Source organism: Aptenodytes forsteri, unplaced genomic scaffold (genome assembly GCF_000699145.1).
Source record: "Aptenodytes forsteri isolate BGI_AS27 unplaced genomic scaffold, ASM69914v1 Scaffold410, whole genome shotgun sequence".
In the NCBI taxonomy this organism is placed as follows: domain Eukaryota; kingdom Metazoa; phylum Chordata; class Aves; order Sphenisciformes; family Spheniscidae; genus Aptenodytes; species Aptenodytes forsteri.
Genome location: NW_008793958.1, coordinates 330,915 through 341,082, shown reverse-complemented (window position 1 = coordinate 341,082; position 10,168 = coordinate 330,915). Strand labels below are relative to the sequence as shown.

Genomic DNA, 10,168 nt, shown 5'->3' with positions numbered 1-10,168 from the left:
ACTTGTCACCAATCTCCATCTGGACATTAAGTCGTTGACCACTACCCTCTGGATGCGACCATCTAACCAATTCCTCACTCACTGCACAGTCCACCCATCAAATCCATACGTCTCCAGTTTAGAGAGAAGGATGTTGCGGGGGACTGTGTCAAAGGCCTTACAGAGGTCCAGATAGACGACATCTGTAGCCCTTCCCATGTCCCCTGATGTAGTCACTCCATCATAGAAGGCCACTAGGTTGGTCAGGCAGGACTTGCCCTTGGTGAAGCCGTGCTGGCTGTCTCGAATCACCTCCCTGTCCTCCATGTGCCTTGGCATAGCTTCCAGGAGGATCTGTTCCATGATCTTCCCAGGAAGATCATGGAGCTTGCTATGGGTTGTTGAGAAACTGTCCATGTCTGCCCTGAGCACTGCAGACATTTCTGTGGTGGAAATTACTGCGCTAAGCACTTGCCAGCCTTTGCAGGAACGAGAAGATACTTGGCGCCCCATTTTTTTTTTTTTTTTTTTTTTTAGGTACACTGATTTGAATCTTTAAAATGGTGTGCTGTGCATTTGTAGGAAAAATACTTTAATCTGTTGGTCTGGAAATGCAAAATCCCCTTTGTACTAGAGACCCCTGAGGATTTTTCAAAGGTGCTTGACTTGATAGACAGGTGTCTGTCAGCCTCGAAACGTACAAGAGGGACTGATTAATCCAGACACTGTGTATTTGGCTGAGAAAGTTGCTACTTGACCTGTCCAACAAAGGCATGCTCAGGTGGAGGTGCTACCTTATTAAAATACGGAAAGATCTGACATTCTATAAGCATGATTTGCTAGGAGCTTAAACAAGAAAAATTAAAAGAAATAACTAGAGGCATGTGAAAAACCAGCTTTAGCCTAACCCAGACTTTCAGCTCTTTCGGCTGAACAGAGCCTTGGGAATTGCCTCTACAAATGACTGATTATATATGCAGTTCTGTTAATTAAATTTAAAAATTGTGTAGGAAGTCAAAAGATACAGCTACTTGTTTAATTAAGCTAATTAAGTCCCCAGGTAGCTTTTATATTTGCTTTATTCACTGCAAGTGTCTGGCTTGTTCTGTTTTTGAAGCCACGTCAGCATTGACATGGCTTAGAAAAAGGTTGTACTTCTAGGATGCTTACTAATTGTGCCTGTGGGGAAGAAAGGACAGAGCAGCACTGGGAGAAAGGATGTTCTGGGCTCCAGGGTAAATGCAGTTGTCTCTTGTGTCTGATCCAAAGACAATAAAAAGATTCCCACCAATTTCAGTGTACCGATCAGTCTTCCTAGACTGGGCTATCTGTTGTGGGGAGGGGAGGAAAAAAAAAAATTCTGATCTTGTGTTTGCAAGAATTAATGCTCGTGCCAGATGCAGTGTTGAAGATGTGTCTTCATCCCGGAGGTCCACCTCGTCTCCATTTTGGAGAGCGAGCGACTCGCAGGCAGGCAGCCAACCCTTCAGATCTGCCTCTTCACATCCGCGGCGAGTTTTTCAGAGAGGCATGCCAGGCTCTCTCGGAGGCCGACTGACTATACCTGCTCTTCGAGTTCAGTGGATGCTTCAGCTGGGTGTTGATATGTTGCCTGAGAGATTACCCTCCTTCTGAATTTGTTTTCCAAACCTCTTCCATTGATGAATCACGCGCGCGTGACCAGTTTTTATTATATGTGTGAAGGCATATGATTAAGGATTCCTGTTTTGGTCTCCCTGCATCTGCTTGCTCCCGAACTAGCTTTTTTTTGTAATGCAGAGAAGGGGAGTAAATAACACCTGCCTAGTTGTTGGGAACAACATTAATACAGTCCTTTTCTGGAGAAGGTGTGTGAGATGGTTGACTGGGGCCCCTCCTTGTGGGAAACCGATCCCTTGCAGCTCCCTTTGAAGTCACGTGGGAGCTGCGCGATCTCAGCAAGTTCAGGCATGGGGCACCGTGTGAGTGGTTTGAATTAGGAGCAAAGTCCTCCTCGGTCCTGTGTTCAGCCTCGCTGCCAAAGTGTTGCGTCTCACAATGGAAGCGTAATGAAACCGCGGCTGAACTCATCAGTCTTTACCTGCTCGTTTCCAGCTCGCTTGCCAAAATCCTCCAGCGCTTGTTTTCTCTTAGGTATGGCTGTGAAGTCCAACAGAAGTTAAAGTGTACGCTTAGCTCTGGGCCAAAATCCTGTGTTGTTCTTACAGATACAAAGGGGGTTCCTGAGCTCCAACAGTTGATCTTATCCACCCTTTGTGCTATGGAGGAACGTGCCGTCTTCCATTTCCTTGAACTAGAAGAGAGTGGCGATTAAAGGCTTTACTACACTGATAAGCACACTTTCCTCTCCCGGTTAGCTAAAACTTGGCCAAGTTACCTCTAAAACAGCCAGAAAGTCGATGTTTTTCTTCCCAGCTGTTCTCTGGGGGACCAGGCTGAGGATGAAAGCGCTGCAGAGAGGGGAGGGTGATTGCTGTTTACAGCTATGCGTGCCAATGGTGTGATGCTGCACGCCACCAGTTTAGTTTGATTTATTCGGAGATCAGTGTACCTCATAGCATCCGCAATATCATGCATGCATAAAAATTCAGACTTCTCCTTTGCTTCTCCCAATACAACAGGACTTTTCCCACTGCGGTGCAGCTCCTGCTCTGATATTAAACCTTCCAGGCAGAATTCTGCGATTCCCCAAAAGAAGTTATCCAGTGCCAAATACATCTTGGCATTAGGAAACTTTTCTCTGTACTTATTACTCTTTGAATATTGTTGTTAAATACATACAGATGGTTACATTCCTGTCTCACTTATCTTCTATTTTATGATATAGGAGTTCCCCCTTAGCATCATCTGTGCTGCCTTCAGGCTGCTGAGTTTCTCCGAGCCTCTCCTGCTTTCTTTGAGAAAATCATCATCAGCTGCATTGTTGACCCAAACTGATTGCATAGTCTGCTTTGGACTTTAATTATTTTGTCAAGAATAATACTGTGGCCTCTGCTTCTCTGTAAAAACACAGTTTTTTTTCCTTTAAGCAGCCACGGTCAATGCTGGGAAGAAAAGAAGTGAGAAGCAAAACTTGGTGTATGCGTGGTACTTGTGTTACACCCGCACTGCTGTTGTGAGGCTGGATCTCGAGGGTGTTCGCTGATGCTGGGAGGTACCGACATTGCTGGAGCCTTGCTGGCACGCAGTCAGGGCCTGGGCTGCCAGCCAGCCGTCGCTAGATAGGGTTATCCCTTCCATGGCTGGAGGGCCAGTCCTTTGGCAGCTGCTTCCTTTTGAAGTGCCCGAATCTTATTAAATAACAGAGCATAGTCAGAAGTCCTCTCAGTCTGTGAAAGTAGGTGCTAGTGATAGAAGTTCTTTAGTGACTGCAGAGATTGAAGGAGGGCTTATATTAGGAGTTCCTCCTTTTTGGGAAGAAACAGGGTACCACACTCCTCATTTGTGGGCATCTGGTTTCAGATGGTTATGGGCATATTTCTGCATGCCCAAATGTGGCTGCAGTTGCTTGCTGGGTTGGTAAAGCTATCCCAAAGCATGTGCTATTTCTGCAAAGCATGAAGGCAATAATGAGGGTGTAAAGCAGGGGCAGGAACAAGGGGAACCGTGCTGCAAGCATGGCTGAGGTTAGCCCCAGGGCCCGGGCTTAGCAAGCTCCTTGCTGTGCATGCCGGCTCAGCGTGTGAACATCCGTCTGGCTGCACGGGCATCGCAGGTTGTGGTCCAGCAAGTGTGAGGAGCTCACAGGAGTTAACTGCTGCCAGCACAGGGCCCCTCCACGTTGTGTGGCTGTGGTTCGGGTGGTCCATGTGATGGCGAGAGGAAGCACGTCCCGTCAGGTGGGTGTTGCTGTCCAGGAGCTGCTTGATCCTCTGATCTTGGGCAGGCTCATGGGAGGGCAGGTCTGTGGTCAGACATTTTCCTTTCAGTTTTCTAGGTCAGAGATTATTTTCTGTTTCAGGCATGTTCCACGTATCTGGGAGTTGATCTCCGATATTGCATTGGCTGCTACTTAGCTGGTCAAATTTCATCTTTAAAGGAGATCACAGCAGGCCCAAAAGGCAGGCTTTTAGCAGTGGTCTATTAAATTTAATTATTTAATTTAATTGTATCTTATCTTTTGTTGTTGCTGTTGCTATCAATTTAAGACCAGAGAAACTCTTAAGACTGTCTGGTTTAACCTCTTGTATAGGACAAGATTTCACTATTGGTCCTGCATCCAGTGGGGTGCCGGTGTGCCAAAGTTTCAGCAGCTCCTGGCATGCTGGGTCTTCAGTCCTCATTTTGGAGCCTTTCAGCTGTAATTTTTCATTAGGTCCTGCTAACATGTGCCATGAGAAGATCTTGAGTGTAGCTAGATCCTCTCTATTGAGTGCTCTTGAACTGTGGTATAATATGAGCACAGCTGCTTAGTTGGTGTAGGGGATTTGACTGGTCTTTAATCTTGGAGTCTGGAGGGGAGAGAGGTTGTTTTATAACTCTCATAAATCTCCTGCTATTACTTTCAGAATTATTTTGTTCCTATTTTGTCAGACTATGCTACCCTAAGCAGCAGAATCCCCTTTGCAGTGATGGAGAGCAAGGTGTGTCACAGAGTTTGGACCGACTTTTGTTTGTGCCCAGCGTTGAAGGTGGATGATGCTTTTGTTGCATCTCCTGGTCTCAGCCCAGCTGCTTGTGTCTTGACATGCCTTTTCTTTTAAGACTAAACAAGGAATGCAGGATTTGCTCAGTATCCCGCTGGAGACCATGTATGTCAGAAGAAGGGAGGAAGGATCCTCTTTGTGAATGTGAAAGCAGGAGTCTAATGTATTGCTGTGTATGGAGACTGGCAGAAAAATGATAGGCACTGAAGAATGATTTTGGGAACCTAAGTAAGTAAGGATTTTCCCATAAAATCTGAACTCTTGATATCCCATAAATCAATTTGGGTGACTGTATATGTATATATATTATCGATATTATATATTTTTGAAAGAACCATTTCTTTACAAAGCTGCGTATCTATCCAGTGAACTGAAATTTAGGTAAAAATGATGCATGATATCACTGGAGTTGAAGTTTATTTGGGGAATGTCTTCAATATTAATGGAGTCAGAGGGCTGTTCAAACACAGCTTCCTAAAGCCAGTGTAGTAATCAGCCCAAGCAAACATGAAAGTTAATATTGAGTCAAAGCTAAATATTTAATTTAAATTTTCCCTGTGAGATTGATTTGGTTTTGGTGTTTGTTTTTTATTTTTTAGTGGAAAATATAGTGTCCATAAAATCAACATTTTGATAGGACTTTCCCAAGCAGTTCTAGCTTCCCTGTTTTGTATCCCATTGATAGAGATGTGTCACTTCTGGACTGTAGCTGGAGTTGTGTGAATAGGATGTTCTCTCATCCTTTCTCTGAAAATATTTGCTCTGCTCACCCTAACGAACTCCCAATAGTTTAAAAAACAATTTCTCTACTTCTGCGACAAATTGCAGGCTAGGGAAACGTATGGTGATGGTGTGTGCTGTCTCTGCTTCCCCCTCACTTACCCCAGAAGATTGTTTTCTCTCGGCTCGCGTTAGTGAAGCTGCAGTTAGGATCCCCAGGAGCGGAGGTGCCAGCAGAAAGCACTGCTACACCTTAACACTGCAGAGTCGGTCCGGCGTGGGCACCTTCTTCCCCCGCCTACAGCCGCGCAGATGCTTTCTGTCCATTTGTAGCGTGGCTGTTTGGCTCCTCCGTTAGATATATAGAGTTCAGCTTTCTCTTTTACTTGTATAAGATGTTATTCCCTTAAAAGGACCGGTTGGTTTGGCAGGGTTTTGCAAACCACGGGCAAATGTTGTCTGGATTAGTGGTGGTCCATGCACCGTTGCTCTGGGAGCTTAGGCTTGTAGTTAGAGGTTTATTTGAATGATGTGATATGTGTTAACACTGGAGAGGAATTGAAGTGTTGGCAGGGTACATCGTGTGTTACGCAAGAAAAAAGAGGGAGCCTGGGCTCACCATCTTTTCTTGCAGGACCAGGAAATATTTTTCTACTCCGCAGTGTGCACACCAAGGTGTATTAAATTGTGGGCACCTCCGTGACGAAACTCGGTGCTGCTGACGTAGAAGTCTTGCTTCTATTTCTGCCAGACCAAGGAAAGGTGGCTGTACAAGAGCAGAGAGGGTTTGAACGATCATGTTTAGTCATGCCTCCGGAGAGCCCTCTTTTCAGAATTCCTGTTCTGCACAGATTATCGATACCCACGAGGTGTGAAGCTCCTCTTTGCTGATTTTAACCTTGCAATTTGGGGGTGTATGGAGGGGTGCCTTGGTTTTGTTTGTTTGTTTGTTTTTAAAGTGAGATTTCTGTGTAACAGCCTGCCTCAAACTTCAGGGATCCTTAGCTGTGATTGGTGCTAAAAACCAGCTGGTGAACGAAAAAAACAAAAGCAAGACCTTAATTAAAAATGTAACTAAAAATGAAAAATCTACTCACCAAAAGATAAATACCTTCTTTCAAGGACAGGTTGACTGACAGTGGGATTGAATCTCTGATCCCTAAAATTATATTCTGTATCTCTGTCTAATTTAGATTAAACGACAACAAGTCCTTAGGTAACAGCACTAACGGTTTCCTGTTTTCTATGGTTTAAGGCCAAAAGGTGATTTATGTAAGAAATCAGTGTTTACCCCGGCACTGATGGTATTTTGAGAGACTGAAACAATTCCAATGGGATAAGATATAATAGGGAGGAAATACCCATATAATTCACCAAACAGATACGCATGGATCTTTTCAGAGAATTGCCTGTGTTTTAATGTTACCCCCTGCTTCATTTATCTGGCAAATTGGAACACTATTAACCATATTTTATTTTATTTTTTTCTTTAATCTCTATTTCCTCTAGCAAGGTTGAGATTGTTCAGCACTTCTAGGAAAAAGAAGGAATCAAGTTCCTTATTTTTTTATAGAGCCCTGAACGTTGAACAATTTGAGCCATGGATGCTTGATTTTTTTTTTGTGAAGTTAAGGGTGTGCATGAGAATACATATAGAGAGCTTCAAATATTATAAAATCTTGGCAAGATTTATCATGCAAAATCCCGAAAAGGGTCTTTGGCTTGAAAAACAATCTTCTAATGTTTCCTTTACTTTTTCAGGTGGATTTGGAACCAGAAGGCAAAGTGTTTGTTGTCATAACTCTCACAGGCAGCTTCACAGAAGGTAAGGGAATTATTTTGGCCTGTTTCCATTAAGAGCTGGACTCTGGTGTATACTCTTGCCGTCAGTTACCAAGCAGTATATAAGCAGATGGCATTCTTCACACGGGCCGTGTGCTGTTGTGCGCCGGAGATTTCTTGAGCGATGGGGGAAAACTGGAAGGGGCTATTCGTAACAGGTCACACTGCGCGTGCCCTCTGCTCTGCTGTTGGTCTGATCTCGGTGCTTGATCTGGTTTATTTATCTGAGGTTGTCCTTCAAACGGATTGTTTTTGTCACTTGTACTTTTCACCTGGCTGCCTCTTGAAGGGCAAGCTAAGGAGCATGTAAAGCATGTTTAAAATAGAACATGTTTAAAACATCTGGGTGATTTTTATTCCATAATGTTTCCCATCTACTTCACATGCATTTCTGTTTCCCGAGTTCACTTTGCACAGGAAACTTAGAAGTTTCTTAGTGCGACAGCTGCCCTGAAAAAGTATCTGGGTGGATTTTTTTTTCTGTAACTGTCCTTTATAGTGTCATGTTTTTAATTTCCCTGTTAGTTTACTGTGATACCAGTTATGAGCGTGGATGTGAGCTCTGCTGGAGGAACCCAGGAAATCTGGGATGGGGCTCAGAAAAAGTTTATTTTCTTCAGACCTGCACCATGGTTCTTATTTGTTTTAGCTGCGGCCTGAAACTCCATTTGTTGGGGGGCGTTTTCTGTACAGAAGCCAAGAATCGAGGCAGGATCTGCTCCACTATCTGTTACCTGCAGCCTGGGAGAGCTCCATTTTTAATGCTTTCTCTTGCTCTGCCCCAGAAACTGATTGCTCGGCACGAAGGCTGTGCCGGGGGCTGTGGCATGGGCAGCCCACCCTGCCGTGCTCTGTCGTGGATGCGAGGAGTGTGCAAGCTGGAGGGGTGCTTGCTTCAAGGGTTACAGGGGAGCTCTGCTCTCCCGCCTAGCAGTTCCCCTAGCTCACACCTTGTGCTGGGTGCCCGGGCCTGTCAATGCCTCTGCCTGTTTTTCAAATGCAGGTTTGAATACAAGCCTTGGGCTTTACTTGGAGGCTTTTGGGGAGCCGTCTCACTCTTGCTGAGCTGGCAGCCTGATGGGTGCTGGGGCTCAGGCAGCTGCTCGATGGGGAGCTGCTGCCTCAGAGGAGCTGGTGAAGCTTTTGGTTTTCTTTGCGTGGTTTATACCCCACGAGTGCTCTGCTCCTGGCAGGATAGCTGTGGCCTTTTAAAGCGTTTGAGCCCAGTCCGGTCTGTAATCAGCTGAGCCACACCTGAGGGCCCAGCAAGGGTTTGCAGGGAGATGGTGTCCTCCTCCTCCGCAGCACCCCCAGCCCTGTGGCGTGGAAGCGGTGGCAGGGTTTGCAGACATCCTTCCCTGTGTGCAGCTGGGGCTGCTCTTACTCCTAGGGACCGTGGGCAGGGCGTAATCCTGCTTGCAGGAGGTATGTTAGGAGGGAGACGTGAACAGAAAGCCTGGCTGGCTTTGACTCCTAAGGAAATGTATGGTCTCGGGGTGATGGAGAAGACGAGGAATATCACACCCTGGCACTGCAGCAGGGCAGAGGACCAGAATTCACTTTTCCATTGAAGTTCACTTTCTGTGTAAAGCTGGGCAGGCCACGCAGCATCACTGCAGCTTTCAGTTCTTTCTCTGTCAAGTAGCAATGCATGTTTTACTCTGCCCAGGTGTTAACTCTGGGGTCTGGGAACTGCTCTCACATTTATCCATGCGTAAAATGTTAACAGATTGTGTAGCCTTTCTCCTCCAGGGAGATGTTCCCTACAACTGTGCTTTGACAGGGAGACATGAAGATTACTTTTTCAAGTTAATTTGGGAAAAGCTTTCTATTTGTAACCAGGAGAGTGCAAAGGTGTGCTAGGGAGACGTGGAAGACTTTTTTGCAGGTCCAAGGCAATGGCTCTTAGACAGCAACAGGGGTGAAAAGGACATTAGAAATTGGCTTTAATTGCCTATGATACAGCTGATGATGGAGAGAGAGTTGTATTGAGATCAAGAAACTAGAGGGCTTTTACTGACCAGCATGCCAGTCTGTATCCACACGCAAGCATGTCACGCTTGGCCATTTAAAGCAGGGTTGAGCAGGGATGGTGGGCTAGAGCATAAATCCAAAGTGTGGTTCGAACTCATGCTGGTTGCTAAGCTATTGAGACATGTTGCTAACAAGGTCTCAAAGACGAGAGATGGAGAACCCAAATGTTAGTACCACTACTGCTTTCCGAGGAAAATGGGAAATGTTGGAAGTAGTTTACTTCTTTCCTCTGTCGTTATTGAGGATGTGTGGACTTACAGAACAGGAGGATCAAAGGTGGCTCTTGAGGCGTTTCTTGACTGCTTAGTCTCATGTGTGGTCACATTTGGAGTTTCCAAGAATAGACATAATCCAGGACAAGCCTGAGTGCAGATACTGACTTCTCCCAATTGTTGGATAGTGGAAGCATCCGTCAGGGAGGGGTTTCCTTCTGAAGAATGGTGAGGTCTCTTTCATAACGTCATGTTTTGTTCTATTTTTTCCTCTCATTTTTTCCTGGAAATGTGAAGGCTCAGCATTGTATTTGAAATTTAAGGTTTTGGAAAGAAGTCTGAGAATAACTCACAACTTGAAACACAAAAAGGGGCTTCCCACTTGTTTGCCCTAATCTGGAGGGCAGCCACTACCACATCCTCACTGCTAGTTATGGCTAACGCGTCAGAGACGCTTGAAGGCTGTGTGTGTCTATGGGTACACAGAAAACCCAATGTTAGTTTGCATTAGACCCCATCAGGGTAGAACGTAGACCCACGTGGAGTTTCAAGAAATATGATGTTTAGTACTTTCGATCATTTTCTTGTGACTTATAAATCGTAGAATCATAGAATAGTTTGGGTTGGAAGGGACCTCTAAAGGTCATCTGGTCCAAGCCCCCTGCAATGAGCAGGGACATCTTCAACTAGATCAGGTTGCTCAGAGCCCCGTCCAGCCTGACCTGGAATGTTTCC

At 45.3% G+C, this 10,168-nt stretch overlaps 1 protein-coding gene across 1 annotated transcript in view; it reads left to right on the top strand.

Annotated features, from left to right (window-relative positions):
• The window catches only part of PRKCH (protein kinase C eta), a gene marked incomplete at its 5' end in the record, with an annotated part of 126,882 nt that overhangs the window by 22,725 nt on the left and 93,989 nt on the right, over positions 1–10,168 (top strand). Inside the window, one exon of the mRNA XM_009283639.2 lies at positions 7,107–7,170. Coding sequence (XP_009281914.1) covers positions 7,107–7,170 — 64 coding nt within the window. The remainder of the gene's footprint in view (positions 1–7,106; positions 7,171–10,168) is intronic.